This window comes from Rattus norvegicus, chromosome 20 (assembly GCF_036323735.1).
Source record: "Rattus norvegicus strain BN/NHsdMcwi chromosome 20, GRCr8, whole genome shotgun sequence".
Taxonomy (NCBI): Eukaryota; Metazoa; Chordata; class Mammalia; order Rodentia; family Muridae; genus Rattus; species Rattus norvegicus.
The window spans coordinates 32,049,981-32,071,473 of record NC_086038.1 but is presented as its reverse complement, the minus strand read 5'-3'; the positions used below and the strand labels follow the sequence as shown (position 1 = coordinate 32,071,473).

Sequence of the window (21,493 nt, the reverse complement as noted above, 5' to 3'; positions counted from 1 at the left end):
CCCCTAAACCTTATTGGGGGTCAGAACTGATTAATTACTCAATTCTGATATAATACAGGGGTTTTTGTGGTTTGCCTCATCCTGAGTGGGCCCACATTGGGCAGCTTTTTAATATTAATACATGCATACAATGCACTCTGACTCCTCCCTCATCCATTTCTCTCGCATCCCTGTTAATCCCCACTCGCTCCTACCAGTCGCTTTCTTAGGTTCACGGCTTTTGGTTTTGTTCGATGACTGATTTAGTTTAACTATGACCATTGATTGGTGTGTTCATTGGATTGGAACTATGTCTTGGAGCCACGGGGGGGTCATGAATGGCTACACAACTAAAGGCAATGCTTCTTCTCTCCCCAAATCTATAGACACAAACAGCTTAGCCGTGAGGGACAGGGCTCCCTGACTTCCTCCCCCATCCATGCCTGTAGAAGGCCACATTCTTCTGTGGACTGAGGATGGGCATCCGTAACTGCTTTGAGTTCATGAGTCCAATTGCTGTGTCTCACCCAGAAGACATCGTTTGATAGCTCTTGGGTCCATCTTTCGCCTCTTGCATTCTTCCTACCTGTGTTCTGAAATGCCTGAGCCTTACAGGTTTTGTGAAGGACTGAGCAGTCATCTCTAACTCATTCTTAACGCCGTGGGCAGCCATGAGTCTGTACATTTGCGAAAAGCTTGTAGGCTTAGAATTTTCAAAACCTACTTTAATCAGGGTTCTTAAATGCTTCGACCTCCCTCCTAAACCATCTACCAGAGGTAGCAGAGAAAGAAGGCTAATAGGAAAAGGGCTTCGTTATTTATAATAGCCAGAAACTGGAAAGAACCCAGATGCCCTTCAACAGAGGAATGGATACAGAAAATGTGGTACATCTACACAATGGAATATTACTCAGCTATCAAAAACAACGACTTTATGAAATTCGTAGGCAAATGGTTGGAACTGGAAAATATCCTGAGTGAGCTAACCCAATCACAGAAAGACATACATGGCATGCACTCATTGATAAGTGGCTATTAGCCCAAATGCTTGAATTACCCTAGATCCCTAGAACAAAGGAAACTCAAGACGGATGATCAAAATGTGAATGCTTCACTCCTTCTTTAAATGAGGAAAAAGAATACCCTTGGCAGGGAAGGGAGAGGCAAAGATTAAAACAGAGACTGAAGGAACACCCATTCAGAGCCTGCCCCACATGTAGCCCATACATATACAGCCACCCAATTAGACAAGATGGATGAAGCAAAGAAGTGCAGACCGACAGGAGCCGGATGTAGATCGCTCCTGAGAGACACAGCCAGAATACAGCAAATACAGAGGCGAATGCCAGCAGCAAACCACTGAACTGAGAATAGGTCCCCCGTTGAAGGAATCAGAGAAAGAACTGGAAGAGCTTGAAGGGGCTCGAGACCCCAGAAGTACAACAATGCCAAGCAACCAGAGCTTCCAGGGACTAAGCCACTACCTAAAGACTATACATGGACTGACCCTGGACTCTGACCCCATAGGTAGCAATGAATATCCTAGTAAGAGCACCAGTGGAAGGGGAAGCCCTGGGTCCTGCTAAGACTGAACCCCCAGTGAACTAGACTATGCGGGGAGGGCGGCAATGGGGGGAGGGTGGGGAGGGGAACACCCACAAGGAAGGGGAGGGGGGAGGGGGATGTTTGCCTGGAAACCGGGAAAGGGAATAACACTTGAAATGTATATAAGAAATACTCAAGATAATAAAAAAAAAAAAAAAAAAGAAATCAGAGGAAAAGGGCTTCGAGTGACAGTTTGGCTTGCAGCTGTTCCAGGAATTAAACCAGCTTTTTTTTTTCCTTCCTGGTGCTCAGAGGTTGGTGGTGGGGATTTTCCCACTGGCCCCAGATTGGCCCCAACTCTGACTCTTTCAATTGTTTTCACATTTTACCTAGAAATGAAATTTATATACACTTGTAATTATATATGTATTATTTATGTAATTATGAACTCTCTATGTGTATATATCTTTATGAACTGTGTCAGAATGATTTTGGATGCAATCAACAGAAAATACCTTATTTATTTTTTAGTTTTTCAGAGAAGGGATCGAGTCTCACATAGCTTAGGCTAATCTTCAACTCTACGTAGCAGAGACTGTCCTTGAACTCCTGGTCTTTTGGCTCCCGCTTTCTAAGTACTACGACTACTGTCATCTGACCCTTGTGGCAAACTGGGATGATGTGGGGGAGTTTTAAAGCATCCTTGAGATTCAGTGCTACCCCCAGGGATCATAATATGATAGGATTCAACCTATTTCTATTTTCAGTATTTCAGTATTCTTAGAGAACAACTGATTTAAGCAACAACAACAGTCATTCCCCTGTGTGACTAAAGAGTGTAAAGTTACAGCTAGTTTTAGGCACGGCTTGATACAAATTCTATTTCAAACTAAGCTGCTCAGGAGTGGGTTAGGAATTGTACTCTTTGAAAGTTTTGGGGTGCTCTTCAGCAGAGAACCACACTTTGATAACCACCAGAACTAAGTGCATAAAACTGAATACCTGGTATCCCTGCCTTTTAAAGAGTTTTAGGAAGTTTAGGTATATTTCCATAAATTATATTTATATGATTTTGATATTTAGCAACAGTAAAGATCCCTGAGTTCATTATTCAAAAGATGTTAAGAAGAATTCTAAAGTCTGACCTATTCACAAAGGTATATTTTAATCTGTGTTTGATTCACTTTCTTTTTATTTTTGCAGCATGGAGGATTGAACAGATGTTTTCAAGCCTTGCTAGGCAAGAACTCTACAGTAGAGCTATGTCCTCAGGCCTGGCTCACTTTCTTGCCTTATTTTCTGTTCAGGTTATTGCTCTAACATTAGACCTCAGCGATGGGCTCCTGTACTGGCTGGTGCAGGACAATCAGTGTATTCACCTGTACACGGCTGTTCTCCGGGGATGGAGGTAAGACAATCTCTGGAAGGCTCGAAGAGAATGCCCCACCTTTCCTAATATGTCTTTTTATTTCCTGAGAACGCCCTAATGAAAGGAGACAGTCTTCACCTATACACAGAATTTTTGGTATTATGTTCATTTTTATAGACAATTAAATGAGCAGTTCAATTCTTTGTATTCAGGCTTACCTCCTGCTTAACTATCAACCTATACCGATAACAATTTCATTCATTTGCAAAGTGGCATGAGCATAATCACACGGGCGTGCAGGTTTTCTTGTTGTTGTTGGTTTTATGTGAACTGGATTTCAGGTGAGATGACTGAGTGAAGTTTCTAGGTAGATCAGAAGACTGCTCTCCTAGGCCAGTGACTATTTTGTGTATCCGTAGATTGGGGTTCTTATGGACATAAAACTGGAGCTACCCATCCTGGGTAAACTCCCACAAATTCATTGGCTATCTGCTTTTCAAACTTTCTTCAATAGATTTTCTTTAAAAAAAAAAAAAAGAAAGAAAGAAAAAACCAAACTTATAATTGTGCCATCTCCAATGTTGGCTTACTGTAAGTCCTTGGTGACTCCAAGCCCTCTGCCTCCATTCATATGGCCTCGTTGAAGCTTTTGAACAAACAGCAAATTTTTACCATTTTTTTGTGGCTTTCTTTCTGTATGGAAACTTTCTCCTAAGGCCTGCAAGAACTTAACACTAAGTCTTTCGTCTGTAACTGCAAGAAGCATAAGAAAAGCTCCATGTAAACACTTTGGGTTGTGATGTTAGTGATACCCAAACCGTGATGATTTGTTCAAACCTGAAACTCGTGTATATTCTTGTAGTATATCCAGATATCCATATGTATGTATATATAATTATTGATCATAAAAATTTGATTTAAGTTTGGTAATTTAAGAAAAAAATTAAAAGTCAATTTAATATGAAGGTAAGTAAACATGTTGGAAGTTGTTGCAAATTTCTTTTTTGCTTATGTTCACAGACATGCATGTATTTACTTAGAAGCACATAATTTCATGAATGTTTGTATCTCCTAGTCCTCCCTCCCAGTCCAGACGCACATTCATTGGTTTTATGTTTTAACACAGTGGTGCGGATGCTACCATCACCGAGTTTGCAGCCTGGAGTACTTCTGAAATTTCCCAGAATGCACTGATGTACTACAGCGGTAGACTCTTCTGGATCAATGGCTTTAGGATCATCACAGCACAGGAAATAGGTCAGAGAACCAGCGTGTCTGTTTCTGAGCCAGGGAAATTCAATCAGTTTACGATCATACAGACATCCCTCAAGCCTCTGCCAGGTACAATATTTTATCCATACCTATTTACTTTCATGTTTCTTTTCAATAGATATTTCAATAGACACTTTCCCCTTTTCAACGTAACTCTTAAAAAATTAGTGTTTTTTAATTTGCATATAGCAAATTGAATCTTAAAACTATAGCCTGCAAAAGTTAAAAACAATTTTAAAGATACTTTAAAAGGAATGGAGACAATTGACATTTATTTGTTTGGAGACAAGGTCTTGTGTAACCAAGATTGACCTAGGAGTCATTTTGTAGCTGAGACTGTCCTTAAAGTTCTGATTTAAACTGAAATCCCTCTGCCTCCACCTTCTGGCGAGATTACAGGCATGCACAACCAAGCCTAGTTCTAAGCATCTAAGCATCAGTAGTTTCTGCTGGCTTCCCATGATTCTATGCTCAGTTTTTTGCTCTTTCTCTCCTTTTCATTTCACAGGGAACTTTTCCTCTACTCCCACGGTTATCCCAGATTCTGTTCAGGAGTCCTCATTTCGAATTGAAGGACACACTTCAAGTTTCCGAATCCTGTGGAATGAGCCCCCTGCGGTGGACTGGGGCATAGTTTTCTACAGTGTGGAATTTAGTGCTCATTCTAAGGTATGTTGCTGGTTCAGTGCTATTTCCCATAGTACCTTCCTCATCGCGTAGCCGTGTAATGTGATTTGTACACTTAGTCAGGCACACCTCTCTGGTTGTGTCGCCACAGCATGTGGTTACTAAGCTTACCCCTGAGAACACACAGGTAGCAGTCTCTGCTCTGTGCTAATTGCTGTTCTGGCTCCAGTTTAACTGGTTTATCTCAGAGCCATAAAAATGACCAAATTTGCATGTCTAAGGGTTCAAGTAGTTTAGAAGTAAATCAAAATTAAAAAAATTTTTGTTAGTTTATGAGTATATAAGTTAATAATTTTTTTCTCTAAAAATGTCTTGTGCTTATATTTTAGTTCCTGGCTATTGAACAACAGTCTTTACCTGTTTTTACTGTGGAAGGACTGGAGCCCTATGCCTTATTTAATCTTTCTGTCACTCCTTATACCTATTGGGGAAAAGGTCAAAAAACATCTCTATCATTTCGAGCGCCTGAATCAGGTAAATTAAAGAGGAAAATTAAAACAATAATAAGACACATTTTTTTTGTTTTTTGGCCTGGTCTGGAATGGAGGGTCAATACTAGCTAAAATAACCTGCACTTTTATAAAATAAAATAAGCTTTCAGTGATTTCTTGCAGATTAGAATACTACAGCAGCTATTAACAATGCTAGCAACTCAGGGATCTGGGCAGAAACACCTGGTGTCCAGATTTGATGTTTCTTGGAAATATATTTGAAAAAAGAACACCAGCCTTATCTCACAGGTTTACATCACTTTGAAGTACACCAAGCATGCTTACAGGCACCACACTTTTATTAAAAGTTTATTGCCTGACTTCTAGTTTCTGGCTGTGCTCAGAGCTGAACTGGTCCCACACCTCCCTGTACCCAAATCCAGTGGGGGAGAGAGAGCTGGATCCTCAGAAGCTTGGATAATCCTGAGACATCAGGAGAGACCACCACTTCTGCTCACATTCCTGACCAAGAGGAATGTGCCTAGTACCCTCTATGCTCTCTGGGCCCAAGGACCTAGGAGCAGTCAGGGATAGGACCCTTCCAGTTTTTGTGTGCACCAAGAGCTAAAAGACAGTCGCCAGTAGCACCCAAACACTGAAGAACAGAGGTAAGACCAACTCCTCTGTGCCAAGCAACCCACCTGGAGGCTTCGGGTCACACAAACCCAGGAGCAGCTCTATGCTCCCAGATCTGGCTGAAAGAAAACAGGTTTACAGGAGTGCTGACACACAGGCCTACAGGAGGGTCAAGCCACTGTGAGAGATGGTAAAACAAGCTAACACCAGAGACAAACTGATGAGGAAAGGCAAGCACAGGAAGCTAAGCAACAGAAACCAAGATTACTTGCCATCATCAGAGTCCAGTTCTCCCACCAAAGCAAATACTGGAGATTTAAACACACTGGAAAAGAAAGATTTGGATTTAAAATCACATCTCATGATGATGATAGAGAACTTTAAGAAGGACATAAATAACTCCCTTAAAGAAATACAGGACTATACAGGTAAACAAGTAGAAACCCTTAAAGAGGAAACACAAAAATCCCTTAAAAAATTACAGGAAAACACAACCAAACAGGTGAAGGAATTGAACAAAACCGTCCAGGATTTAAAAATGGAAATAGAAACAATATAGAAATCACAAAGGGAGACAACCCTGGAGATAAAAAACCTAGGAAAAAGATTAGGAGTCATAGATGCAAGTATTACCTACAGAATACAGGAGATAGAAGAGAGAATCTCAGGAGCAGAAGATACCATAGAAAACATTGACACAACCATCAAAGATAATGTAAAATGCAAAAAGTTCCTAACCCAAAGCATCCAGAAAATCCAGGACATGATGAGAAGATCAAACCTAAGGATAATAAGTATAGAAGAGCGTGAAGACTCCCAACATTAAAGGCCAGTAAATATCTTCAACAAAATTATAAAAGAAAACTTCTCTAACCTAAAGAGAGAGATGCCCATAAACATGCAAGAAGCCTACAGAAGCACAAGGCCCTGGGTTCGGTCCCCAGCTCCGAAAAAAAGAACAAAAAAAAAAAAAAAAGAAGCCTACAGATTCTGATTTTGTTAATTTGAATACTCTCTCTGTGCCCTCTGGTTAATCTGGCTAAGGGTTTATCTATCTTGATTTTCTCATAAACATACAAGAAGCCTATATATATATATATATATATATATATATATAACATGTTTCATCCTAAAACAAAAGAATATACCTTCTTCTCAGCAGCTGATGGTACCTTCTCCAAAACTGACCATATAATTGGTCACAAAACAGGCCTCAACAGATACAAGGAGATGGAAATAATCCTATGCATCCTATCAGATCATCATGGAGTATGGCTGACCTTCAATAAAAACAATAAGGACAGAACGCCCACATATACATGAAAGTTGGACAATGCTCTACTCAATGATTACTTGGTCAAGGAAGAAATAAATAAAGAAATTAAAGGTTTTTTACAATTTAATGAAAATGAAGGTACAACATACCCAAACTTATGGGACACAATGAAAGCAGTGCTAAGAGGAAAACTCATAGCTCTGAGTGCCTGCAGAAAGAAACAGGAGAGAGCATACACTAGCAGCTTGACAGCACACCTAAAAGCTCTAGAACAAAAAGAAGCAAATTCACCTAAGAGTAATACATGGCAGGAATAATCAAACTCATGGCTGAAATCAACCAAGTAGAAACAAAAAGAACTATACAAAGAATAAACAAAACCTGGAGCTGGTTCTTTGAAAAAATCAACAAATAGATAAACCCTTAGCCAGATTAACCAGAGGGCACAGAGAGAGTATTCAAATTAACAAAATCAGAAATGAAAAAGGAGACATAACAGCAGAATCTGAGGAAATTAAAAAAAAATCATCAGATCCTACTATAAAAGCCTATATTCAACAAAATTGGAAAATCTGGATGAAATGGACAATTTTCTAGACAAATACCCGGTACCAAAGTTAAATCAGGATCAGATAAACCATCTAAAGAATCACATAACTCCTAAAGAAATAGAAGCAGTTATTTAAAGTCTCCCAACCAAAAAGAGCCCAGGTCCAGATGGGTTTAGTGCAGAATTCTATCAGACCTTCATAGAAGACCTCATACCAATAGTCTAAACTATTCCACAAAATAGAAACAGAAGGAGAACTACTCAATTTCTTTATGAAGCCACAATTACACTAATATCTAAACCACACAAAGACCCAAAAACAAAAGAGAACTTCAGACCAATTTCCCTTATGAATATTAACACAAAATTACTCAATAAAATTCTTGCAAACTGAATTCAAGAGCACATCAAAACAATCATTCATCATCATCAAGTAGGCTTCATCCCAGGCATGCAGGGATGGTTCAATATATGGAAATCCATCAACGTAATCTACTATGTAAACAAACTCAAAGAAAAAACCACATGATCCATTTCATTAGATGTTGAGAAAGCATTTGACAAAATTCAACATCCCTTCATGATAAAAGTCCTGGAAAAATCAGCAATTCAAGGCCCATACCTAAACACAGTAAAAACAGCAAACCAGTAGCCAACATTAAACAAAATTGAGAGAAAGTTGAAGCAATCCCACTAAAATCAGGAACTAGACAAGGCTGCCCACTCTCTCCCTACCTATTCAGTATAGTACTCGAAGTCCTAGCCAGAGCAATCAGACAACAAAAGGAGGTCAAGGGGATACAGATCGGAAAGGAAGAAGTCAAAATATCACTATTTGCAGATGATATGATAGTATACTTAAGTGACCCCGAAAGTTCCACCAGAGAACTACTAAGCTTGATAAATGACTTCATCAAAGTGGCTGGATATAAAATTAATTTAACCAAATCAGTAGCCTTCCTCTACTCAAAGGATAAACAGGCTGAGAATGAAACTAGGGAAATGACACCCTTCACAATAGTCACAAATAATATAAAATATCTTGGTGTGACTCTAACCAAGGAAGTGAAAGATCTCTGAAGGAACTTCAAGTCTCTGAAGAACGAAATTGAAGAAGATTTCAGAAGATGGAAAGATCCCCCATGATCGGCAGGATAGTAAAAATGGCCATTTTGCCAAAAGCAATATACAGATTCAATGCATTCCCCATCAAAATTCCTACTCAATTCTTCATAGAGTCAGAAAGAGCAATGTGCAAATTCATTTGAACTAACAAAAAAAACCCAGGATAGCGAAAACTATCCTCAACAATAAAAGAACTTCTGGGGAAACCACCATCCCTGATCTCAAGCAGTATTACAGAGCAATAGTGATAAAAACTGTATGGTATTGGTACAGAGACAGGCGGGTAGATCAGTGGAATAGAATTGAAGACCCAGAAATGAACCCACACACCTATGGTCACTTGATTTTTGACAAAGGAACTAAAACTATCCAGTGGACAAAAGATAGCATTTTCAACCAATGGTGCTGGTTCAACTGGAGGTCAGTAAGCAAAAGAATGCAAATTGATCCATTCTTATCCCCCTGTACAAAGCTCAAGTCCAAGTGGATCAAAGACCTCCACATAAAACCAGATACACAGCTCCAAGGTACACAAGACAGGAGGTGTAATCTTTCTATGGAAGTAAGAAAGCCCACTAGAGACTTGTATGAAAAAGCTACTGATCGCTTCTCGGCCTTTTGGCTAAGATCAAGTGTAAAGCTACTGAGTGTCAAGAACTTAATCCAGGGTTTTTATTGGAATTTTGTCAATCTCATTGAATTAATTTTTTTGCAAATATTGGTTAGTGATTGTATCATATTAATTTAACTTCTATAAACTTCCGGTAGAGGATCTAGCGAGTAGTAGGAGCACAGTAGAAAGAGACATTCACTCAGGTGTGAACTTTTTTTTTAAGAAAAAAATGAACTTTAGTTTGGATTTTATGAAAATTGGACCTTGTTAAAATTTGACTTTTTTAATAAGTTGAATTTTATTAAAATTTAAAATCTGCTCTGTGAAGACATTGTTAACAGAATGGAAAACTAAAGCCATAGACTGGGAGGAAAATATTTGCAAATTCCATTTCTGATAAAAGACTTGTAACCAAAATATATGAAAACCTCCTCAAACTCAGCATTAAGAAAGCAAACAGCCCAATTAAAAAATGGGCAAAATCAGGTGTGAACTTTTAATGGTAGGATTTAGCCAATAATATTTACCAATGAATCTCATGATAGCATCGTAGTGGAAAATGGGCAATGTTCTGCCCTAGGTAGCATTTGAATCAGGATAGGCTTTAACATTGTCTTGGGTTTCCAGGTTTGATAGTGCGGTTCTGTGGAAATGAACTTGATTTTATCCCAGAGTGGGTCCTCAAGGGGCCTATCACATCTGACGGATATTGAGAGTAGTAAGGAAGAATAATGGGATTTGGTCCATACTGCAGTATAATTGCAACACAGCAAACAAGTATTCAGGCTCACTGATTTTTTTTTTGTTCCCCTCCCAACCCTCCCCCCACTGCCGCCCTCCCCCAACCAGTCCAGTCCACTGGGGGTTCAGTCCCAGCAGGACCCAGGGCCTCCCCCTCCACTGGTGCTCCCACTAGGACACTCACCGCCACCCATGAAGTCAGAGTCCAGGGCCAGTCCATGCACAGTCTCCAGGTAGTGGCCTAGTCCCTGGAAGCCCCGGCCGCCCGGCATCGTCGCACACATGGGGTCCCGAGCCCCCCCAAGCTCCTCCAGCTCCCCCTCTGATTCCCTCAACGGGGGCCCCACTCCCAGTCCAGTGGCCCGCTGCTGGCACCCGCCTCCGCATTCGCTGCACTCCGGCTGCGCCCCCCAGGAGCGATCCACATCCGGCTCCCGCCGGCCTGCACCTCCCTGCCCCATCCATCCCGTCCAATTGGGTGGCTGTACATGCATGGGCCACATGTGGGGCAGGCTCCGAATGGGCATCCCCTCAGTCTCTGCTCCAATCTTTGCCTCTCTCTTCCCTGCCAAGGGTATTCTTGTTCCCCTTTTAAAGAAGGAGTGAAGCATTCACATTTTGATTATCCGTCTTGAGTTTCATTTGTTCTAGGCATCTAGGGTAATTCAAGCATTTGGGCTAATAGCCACTTATCAATGAGTGCATACCATGTATGTCTTTCTGTGATTGGGTTAGCTCACTCAGGATGATGTTTTCCAGTTCCAACCATTTCAGGCTCACTGATCTTTATTAAGCACTTAGTATATATTGTTTCAATACTAGATTTGGAGAGACTCTTAAGTAAGGAATAAGCATAACTCATTTTTATGGAGACCATAGAACAGTGTGGAAATGAATATATATGCTTCTAGTATAATAGAAACGAGGCCATGATAACCTAATTGAGAAGCATGGCCTGTAGCAGTCAGATAATGCTATAAAATCTACAACTTTGTCAACCCACCTCAAGTATTCCTTGAAGAGGGAGATGTACATGAATTGCTGTGGTTGCAAAGCCTTTCAGTGCAGAAACTAGCTGGATTGTGAGAGAAGAGATAGGTTTTACTGTTGGTTCATTACCCATAGGCAGGTATAGCCCTGAATCTGAGAGCTTTATGTCCTGATCCATGGGCACCAGAAAGAGAGAGAGAGAGAGAGAGAGAGAGAGAGAGAGAGAGAGAGAGAGAGATGGATAGACAGAGAGAGAAGGAGGAGGAGGAGGAAAAGGAGGAGGAGAGGAAGGGAGAGGGGAAAGAGGTATGGGGGGAGGGCTGCCATGAGCTTTTGAAACCTGAAAGGCCATCACTCCAAGTGACACCCTTTCTTCAACAAGGTCACATAGGCTCTAACAAGGCCACATCTCCTAATTCTACTAAGCATTCAAATTTATAAGCTTATCTGGGCTATTATTATCCAAACTCCCTCAAGGTATCATACAATGAGAGGCAAACAGTGTAAAAGGAACTGTAGATAGAATAGAGGTGTGAGTGACGGACATTAGGAATCAATGAGACCAGAAACAGAAGGTGTGAGACCTTGCTCAGGACTTTCATGACAGAAGAGGGATATGTGGAGTAGAAAGACCTGGGAATGCATGGCTTGGTTCAACTTTAGCATAACTGAGGATGGAATACCCAAGCTGTACTCTTGGGATATCTATCAGCCATTTCCACCATTTTTTGCTTCCTTCAGGGTTTAGCATGATAAAGGTCAGAAGCCATATATGCTGTAGTTTACCTCCTGAACTGGGTGAAGGGAAGTTATAATCATTGCCTCCTAATAATTAACATCAGTTAAGCCACTCTATCAGGATGAGAGTGGATGTTATACTTTCTTAGGGATAACCAGTCACCTTTCATCTGTTTGGGGCACAGATGAGAAAGATGAGCTTGAATAGTAGTAAGAGGACATGGGGTAGGGTGTAAGGACATCTTTGGATAGGATGTAAGGACATTGTTGGATAGGATGTAAGAACATCAAAAAGACTTGTTAAAATATCAAGATGGGCTTCTAAAGAAAACTGTAGATTATTACTCTAAGTAGAGCCTTAAGAATGAGAGCAATCAACTTTACTTGGATCCACATTGCTACCATAGAAGTAGAAACTGGACCAGGGTTATATGGCCTATCATTGCCTAGTCATGCAGCCTTGGGACTTAGCTGACAGACCCAGGGATTAGGCGACAATGAGTACAAAACAATTGATCATAGTAGGTAGCCTACGAGTACTTGGAATGAGAAATGCTTTTTGCCAAGATGTCTCTAGCATGATCATGGGTGATAAAACTCAGCTTTGCGGTATATCTCACCCTGTCTGTCTGTGCCTCGGCTTTTCAGTTCCGTCAGCACCAGAGAACCCCAGAATATTTATATTGTCACTTGGAAGATACACCAGGAAGAATGAAGTCGTGGTAGAGTTTAGGTGGAATAAACCTAAGCATGAAAATGGAGTGCTAACCAAATCTGAAATCTTCTACCACATATCTAAACAAAGTGGCACAAATAAATCAACGGAAGACTGGGTATCTGTCAGCGTTACACCGCCGGTGATGTCTTTTCAACTTGAAGCCATGAGTCCTGGGTATATTGTTTCCTTCCAGGTATGAGAGAGAAAGCAGGGATAGATACCCTTTTGTTTGTAGAATTTAATTTCATTGTCTTAAATCGCATTTTTGCATTTCTGCATGTACATATGTACATGTATGTGGAGGTGCCTATGGAGGCCAGAGACACTGGATCCCTGTAACAGGAGTTACAAGTAGCAATGAGTCCCCTTGAGGGTACTGGGAACTGAATTTGGGTCCATCTCTTCATTCTCTCTCCAGCTCCTGGATTTTATAAATTTTGATATTTTTGTTGGGGGTCTAGCATTGGGGAGTTATCTTTCCAGTCCTGTAATATGAGTTTTAATAGTGTAATAATGGATGGTTCATTAAAAGACTGGACTAAGACTTCCTACCTTGGCCTGGAGGTGGTGGTCCATGCCTTTAACCTCAGCACTTGGGAGGAAGATGGATCTCTGTGAGTCTGAGACAAGCTTGATTTACAAGATGAAGGGCTACACAGAAAAACCCATCTCAAAAAAACCAAAATCCAAAACAAAACAAAAAGAACAAATTCCTACGTTGTAATAATTTAATTCCACAGTGAGCAGGGAAATCAAGTGGTCAGAAGTACATAGGGCAGAGAGCACAGCTTAGGTAAAGGATGTTTTGGTCTTGGTTCAGAGCATTGTATTTGTGTACTCGTAGGCTACTTACCATGACCAATTGTTTTGTACTCATTGTCACTTAATCCCTGGGTCTGTCAGCTAAGTCCCAAGGCTGCGTGACCAGGCAATGATATGCCATGTAACCCTGGTCCAGTTTCTACTTCTATGGTAGCTATGTGGATCCAAATAGAATGTATGTGAAATGCATACTTGCTTTCAAGTATAAGGAGGCTTGACTATTTTCTCCTTCTAAGCCTCCTTTTAGGAAGTATAGTCAGTTTAGCTTACCATAATTTGTACAGTTTTATGTCAACTATTTTATATAACCTGATCTTGGAAACAGTTGAAGACCTTGTATTTATTTAAAAATACTTAATTGATAAGTAAATATTGTATATGTCTCAGGTGTGATGACTATTGATTAGTTCCAGGTGTGATGACCAGTGACCAGTTGTACCAGTACTGGGGAATGACTGACACGATGAAATTAATTAGTACATGAGCACGTCTGTGTTACATAATAATTCCCCAGACCTTTTCCATGCAATGGGAATATTTACCATTCTTAACCTTTTTTTATTTTTTAAAACTCAAAACTTTTATTAATTTATTTGTTTTCTATTTATTTACATCCCAAACATTGTCAACTCTCCCAATTCCCCCCTCCCAAAGTCTTTCCCCCATCCCCTTTGCCTTCGGGGTGGCCCCTTCTAGGTATCCCCCCACACTGGTGCATTAAGAATCTGCAGGGTTTGACTATGGCCAGTCAAGACAGCCCTGTGTGCTGGGGGGTTTACTCCAGCCCCTGTATGCTCTTTGGTTGGTGACTCAGTCTCTGAGAGCTGCCAAGGGTCCAGGTTAGTTGTCTCTATTGGTCTTCTTGTAGAGTTTCTATCCCCTTCAGGTCCTTTAAACCTTCCCCCAATTCTTCCAAAAGAGTCCCCAACCTCTGTCCAATGTTTGGCTATGAATGTCTCCATCTGTTTCAGTCGGCTGCTAGACATAGCCTCTCTAGGCTCCTATCTACAAGCATAACAGAGTATCATTAATAGTGGAAGGGACAGGTGCTTTCTGCTTGCCAGAGTTATAGGTCTCTGGTTGGGCTGGTTATTAGTTGGCTATTCCTCAGTCTCCACTCCATTTTTTGTCCTTGAATTGCTTTCAGATAAAATGAATTTTAGGTTGAAAGTTTTGTAGGTAGGTTGTTGTCCATTTCCGTCCACTGTGGATTCTGCCTGACTACAGAAGGTGGCCTCTTCTGGTTTCATATTCCCACTGTAAGGTATCTTGGCTAAGAACACCCTCATTGATTCATGGGAGTTTCCCCTATCCCAGGTCTCTGGGGCTTCCTAGAGATTTGCCCCACCACACTCCCAAACCCTGGTAGGTACAGATTTCCACTCATTTTCCTGTCCCTCTGTCCCTCTCCACTGTCTCTCCCCACACCTGATCCTGACCCCCCCATTCCCCTTTTCATCCCCTCTCCTACCCAGTTCTCTTCCTCTCTTTGCCTCCTACAACTATGTTATTCCCCCTTTCTAAGTGAGATTCAAGCATCCTCACTTGGGCCTTCCTTCTTGTTTAACTTCCTAGGTTTATGGGGTGTATCATGGCCATTATGCATTTTGTGGTTAATGTTGTCTTATCAGTGAGTACATGCCATTCATGTCCTTTTGAGTCTGGGTTACTATTGTATTTTATCTCTATCTGTGATTTATATTCAACTTTGATCATTCAGTTCCCAGATAAAAAATACAATCTTTATGTTTGTAATAAGCTTTAATCAGCACTAGATCTGGGCAGATATCCACCCTCTAAGCTATTAGAATCTACTTCCCCCTCAATAACCCCAAGTTATAACTTGCTATATTCTATCTGGATTGCTATTTAGTCCAATTGGCCAGCCTTCACAGCCATGTTTTGAAGATTCACCTACCTTATGGCAGCTTCTACACCATGCCAACTCCCTCCTTGCTCCACCTTTTTCTCCCCAACTTGTTCTACTTAGACCCTGAGCCCAGGACCCAAACCCTATCCGTGTCTCTTCTGTCGCTTTTTGGCTATAAGCATCTTTATTTAACCAATAGTGTTAAATTAAGGAGCAAGGTAACATTGTATGTGTGGAATCTCTCTTGCCTGGTAGTAACCAGGCCTTGGGGGACCTATTTAGCCTTCCAATACACAGAAAGAGACCAAACCTCAACCCTCAACACTTCCCCTTTTTATTCCAATAAAAGGCTCTTTTCCTCTCAGATATAAATTGAGTACAATTATAACAATTATAAAAACCATAAGGTATTGTATACATTTATAATAGCCAGTCCATTTATATTTGGCAATTGAGATGAACTATTCTATTATCTATACTATCTTGGTGAGTTTGGAATTTTGTATCTAAATCATTTTCTATCCTAACTTGTATTACTAACCTAAAAACATCTTCTTAGACTTATAATATCTTCTTAAATCCTAAACAATTTAAGCTTACAGTAAGATTATGACTATCTAGTATTCAATACCACCAGAATTTGAGAAGGAATATTACCTGAATATGCAAGAAGTGTAGGGATGCAGCTTCCAAAAATTATATGACAGACTGTTTGCTATCTAGATAGTCCCCAATATTCTTTACAACATTGGAGCATCTCTCTTCATTCATTCTTTTAGACTAGAATATGAAACAGAAATTGTGAAGGATTTAGTTACTCTGTCTTGCCAGAGCTTTGCAGTTGACTATCCTGCATTCATTTGTCCTTTTTGGACAACATTTTGTCTGCAGATGAATTTAAGGCATTTTTTTTGCCCAGTGGCTAGCTTGTCACACTTGAAGCAACTCCATGTGGAGGTTTTTTGATGCTTATCATCTTCTTCGAATTGGAATTAGGGAACTATCAGGAAAAGACCTGTCTCATAGTCAAATTATCTTTTAAAATGAAATAATTTTAAATGATATATTCTGTGGATCTCTGAGGCTTTGAGACCATCTACTTATTTATAGCATATCTTAATTGCCAAACATTAATAATAGCAGTTTTTAAAAGGACTAGGACTAAGCCTTGTATTTTAAAATGAGTTGCATAGGCATAATATCTATACAAGAGTTGAAAAATACAAATATATTGTAACAAACTAACCTTAAGTTTTGTATCAATATACAAAGATTTATACCAGTGAAAACCTTAAATCTGTATCAATATACAAAATTTTGTATCAATGTAAGAAAATATAGCTTCAATTCTTCATCAAAACATAAAGATATCTACCAATGTAAGATTATGGCTACAAAATGCTTTTGTTTAAGAGAAGATTCAATAATGCTTCCATACTTACCTAATTTCTTTTAATATTTCCCTTTTTTCCCTATATCTCCCTTTTCCCTTTTAACCTCCTACCATTTATTCAAGTAAGAAAGGATAGAGAAGAAGAAAGATAGAAATCTGTGGTCTAAGATCCATATTTTGTTTTCTTCCTGTCCAAGACCACAATTATTTGTAATCATCCCCTAATATGACAACATCATGACTCAAAATGACCAAACCACCCATCCCAACTTAAGAGACTGAGTATTCGTTGTCCACTTTCTATTTGCTGAGAAAATTCAGGGCTTAACTGAAGTCCTGAGTGGTATAATCTGAAAGGCTGTAAGAACTATGATTATCTAGGAGCAGCAATCCATTGTGAAGCTATTACAGAAAAAGGTCTCTGGAAGCGGCATCAGTTTGAGGCAAGATCAATCAGGGAGCTAAAGCATCAGGTCTCAGCATCTCAGTATCTTCAACTGTGAATCTTGTCAGTGTTGCCATCTTGGTCCTTCATTCTGTATGTCCCAGGTTAAAGCAGGACTCCTGGGAGGCAAGTAGAGCTGTGGGGTAGGGTATGGGTGCCATCCATCATTGCATGTGGAGGGGTGGGCTGCCACCAGTGAAAGCTAGGGCTTCCTTCCTTCCTTCCTTCCTTCCTTCCTTCCTTCCTTCCTTCCTTCCTCCTTCCCTCCCTCCCTCCCTCCCTCCCTCCCTCCCTCCCTCCCTTCCTTCCTTCCTCCCTCCCTTCCTTCCTTCCTTCCTTCCTTCCTTCCTTCCTTCCTTCCTTCCTTTCTTCTTTCCTGCAGATCAGTGCCTTGCTCAGCCATCATCAGAGAAGCTTCCTCAGTTCAAAGGTTCAGTCCGTCGTTAATATGGCAGGAAGCAGTGGTGTGTAGACATGGTACTGGAGAAGTAGCCAAGACTGTTACATCCAGATCCAAAGGCATCAGGAAAAGACACTGAGCCACTAGGCCTGGCTTGAACTTCTGAAACCTCGAAGCCACTTCCCAGTAACATACTTTTTCCAATGAACCAATGGGAGGCATTTGTTGCTGCCATGGCTTCTCCCCTCTCTCCAACCCTTTTATTTTTTACATCAGAAAACCAACTGTGGATACAGCCCAATGTTTTCTCCCTCAGTTTTTATTAAAATATACTTCGACGTTAACAATGACTTCAAACTACTTATAATGCATTTTGGGCATATGCAATGAATATTGCATAAGTTATCAGTCACAGAATTTACTGCTAATGAGAATACTTATGAATATATTTAAACTTTTTTCTTCCTTTTTTATTCTGTAGGTTCGAGTCTTCACCTCCAAAGGGCCAGGACCATTTTCTGATATAGTGATGTCTAAAACATCAGGTATTTGTTACCCAGAAATCTGTAAATGGTGATTTGAAAGTATTATTTTTGGTTGGTATGTTTAGGAGTAGGAATGGCAGCTCTGGATTAAAAGTTAAAGTCAGATAAATTACCTTTTTATTTCCTACACCAAAGTAGTTTGAAGAAACTTAGGATCAGAGGGCCTGAGATGAATTTGAAGTGGCCCACAGATTTTCAACACCACTGGTGGTTTCTAGCCTGAAGCTTGTTTCTTACCTGTACTGTCTAACTTTCTGCTTGCAGAAATCAAGCCATGTCCATATCTCATATCTCTTCTTGGCAATAAGATTGAGTTCTTAGACATGGACCAAAATCAAGTTGTGTGGACATTTTCCCTGGAGGGAGCCGTCAGCACAGTGGGGTACACAGCGGATGATGAAATGGGGTATTTCGCTCAAGGAGATGCACTCTTCCTTCTGAATTTGCACAATCATTCCAGCTCCAAGGTATTTTCCTTTGGGATTCCTTTGAAGTGAACGATGTCATTAAAGTGATTGGTCAATGGGGCTTCCAGATGAGAATGATTGAAAGGGCAGCTAAATGTGTGGTCATTTAGCCGTACCTTAGTATAGAAAGGTGCCACATGCCAGTCAAGGCTGGTTATGGGTTTAAGGAACTGTGTTTGCTTCTGGGGCTATCGAGGATGATGGCTTCTTTTAGAACAGGTATCCAAGTGAGTCCACCTAACGAGAAAAGAGAACGGTTTCTTTTGACTCAGATTTAGAAGCTTCCTCTGTAGTCCTTTAGCCTTGTCCCTTTTAAGCCTGTGGTGAAGATGCCCTTCAGGGTAAATAGTACCCTGGGCAGTTCAGCTGCTCATCTCTGTCTGAGAGGACAGACAGAAAGAGACCAGGATTCCACAGTCCCATACCCAGTGACCCCAAGACTTCTCACAAAGCACTCCCTCTAAAGGCTCACCTCTTCCCAATAGCTGCAAGATTTGCACAGTGTCTTCAATGCATGAGTTTGCGAGGGAGGCTGGTGAACCTTCTAGATCTCAACTGTACGAGGAGACAAAGCATTACAGGCCTTGCTCTTCAGAGCTGCTCTATGGTTACTATGACCCTAGAAGGGCAGCATCGCACAATGACTAAGATGGTATGCTTCAGATCAGATTTCACAGGACTTACGTATACCTGCACTGTTTATGAGAGCTGAGACCAGAATGCATTGACTCTCTTAGTGGTATCGGATCTTTGGGTTCCCACGGAGATCAAATGGGGTGATCAATGAACACATACAGCACAGTGTCTGATCTGTGGCAGCCACTCACTAAATATGAATCAATATCAAAGAGAGAGTAGTATAAATGCTATACAGAGGGCGGGGTATGGTGGAGTCACAGCTCAGGTTAAGGTGTTCTGAAGATGGCAGAAATCTGTCTTGCATAAAGATGAGCCAGGAAAAGGTAAAGAGAAGCAGCAGAAGGAGCTCCAGAGCAAAGGCAGGGGAACAGGGAGCCATGACATGCTTGGGGGTAGTAAGGAGAGGGATCTGGAGTGGAAGTGTGGGTTAGGGTGTTAAAATGGGGGAGGTGGGTGGGCTAATGGTCAGGAGTCAGTCTAGAAGCCGATAGTAAGCTGTTAAAGATATTTAGTGAGTCATTTACTGGTTCAATTGTATTTTTAAAAACCTTTCTAATTTATTTTGTCATATTTTCTTGCTTTGAGACCAGTCGCACATAGCACAGGCTGTTATGTTTGTAGCTAAACTGACATTGAACTCCTGACTTGCTTTCTTCCACCTGTTTAGAGCTGGCCTTGCAGATAGACACTCCTACTTCAGCTTCAGATTATGTCTAAGAATGCTCTCTCTTTCAGCAGTGGGAGTCAGAGAAACCCGGGGGTTAGGTGAGAGTCAAGGAGGTGGGAAAGGAGATGCCAAGCTGGGGAGGGGTTTCTAAAGAGACTAGTTCCCCATTGAGTCATACGAGAAGAAAGGGAAGGGGAGCCACACGTATGTAGAATGACTCCTTGGCTTAAGTTGGACATCTTTAACAATACAGAGCACAAGAGACAAAGAAGTATGAGGTAGGGCAATTGGTTCTTATTTTTGGAGTATCTCATTTGGAGAGGTTCAGTTGGCAGTTTGATATTTGAGTCCCTAACTGAACAAAGCGTCATGTCTGAAGATGAGGAGTTTAAGCCCCGGTCTGCAGATTAGAGCTGAAGCCAAGTGACCAAAATAATCTAAGAGGAATATAGAGCATGAGAAAATGGCTTGTGGTACAGTTGTCACAAGATAGAATGAGGGATGTGTGGGGTCACACACGGGTTCGATATGAACAGTTAAGGAAATGTGCCAATGGATGACCACTGTTCTTGGCTGCCCGCCACGTTAAGCTTTTCCAGGACGTGCTGGCTTCTGACATTGCGGTTATTGCTGTTGACTGGATCGCAAGGCACCTCTACTTTGCTCTGAAAGCATCGCAAGATGGAACACAGATATTCGATGTTGACCTTGAACACAAGGTGAAATCCCCCAGGGAGGTGAAGATTTGCAAAAGCCATACAGCAATAATTTCTTTCTCTATGTATCCCCTCTTAAGGTATGAGCATCTTTACTGCAATGAAAGAGATATAGATTTTAATGTACTATCTTTGCTTAATATTAGAAGCCAACAACAGTAAACTAAGATAATTTTTTTTTGTTTTGAAAAGGGTGCTACATAGTGCATACTGACATTGAGTTGACCGTGTAGCTGTTGATGACCAAAGCTCCCTCCTCCTCCAGTCCACCTGTTTTAGCTCCTGGGTGCTGTGATTACATGGTTTGGAGCTGCATTAAATTATAATAAATAATTCTGAGCCAAGACGGGTGGCCTACATGTGTCACTCCAATTCCTCAGATGTCAGAGGCATCGTGGGTTCAAGGCCAACCACAGTGATTTAGTGAGACCCCATAACTCAAAATGGAGAAACTAAGAAGTAAGGCTCAGAGATAGAATTCTCATCTAGACTTCCAGGCTTAATCACTGACGGACACATTTTGATCCTATAACCAACAGTTAAGGTTATAATCTTGATACACGTTGAAAATTTGACTAACTCACCCACAGGCTAATTAGCAGAAAGAAAGGCATAACACATTTTTATATTGGTGAATTTTATAACAGCGGCAGGTGGTAAAGACAAGAAGTAGATTAGAGCAAAACAGGATGGGCCGCACAGGAGCTGTGGCCCAGTGAAAGCTCTTCCGGTCTGTCTATCTTCATAAAGTTTATATCTTCAAAATATCACTTTAAGACTATTATTAAGCAACCAAGTATCAATTTTTCCAGCTTGGAAAGGATTTTTTTTTTTTTTGGTTCTTTTTTTCGGAGCTGGG

General features: G+C 40.8%; 1 protein-coding gene across 6 annotated transcripts in view; it reads left to right on the top strand.

Annotated features, from left to right (window-relative positions):
* Positions 1 to 21,493, top strand: part of Ros1 (ROS proto-oncogene 1, receptor tyrosine kinase) — a 151,348-nt gene that overhangs the window by 55,202 nt on the left and 74,653 nt on the right. For all 6 annotated transcript variants that reach the window (XM_008772862.4, XM_039098447.2, XM_039098445.2 and 3 more), the window contains 8 exon segments: positions 2,832 to 2,932; positions 4,020 to 4,234; positions 4,674 to 4,834; positions 5,182 to 5,326; positions 12,601 to 12,863; positions 18,082 to 18,145; positions 18,410 to 18,612; positions 20,509 to 20,714. In XM_008772862.4, the coding sequence (XP_008771084.1) occupies positions 2,832 to 2,932; positions 4,020 to 4,234; positions 4,674 to 4,834; positions 5,182 to 5,326; positions 12,601 to 12,863; positions 18,082 to 18,145; positions 18,410 to 18,612; positions 20,509 to 20,714 (1,358 nt within the window).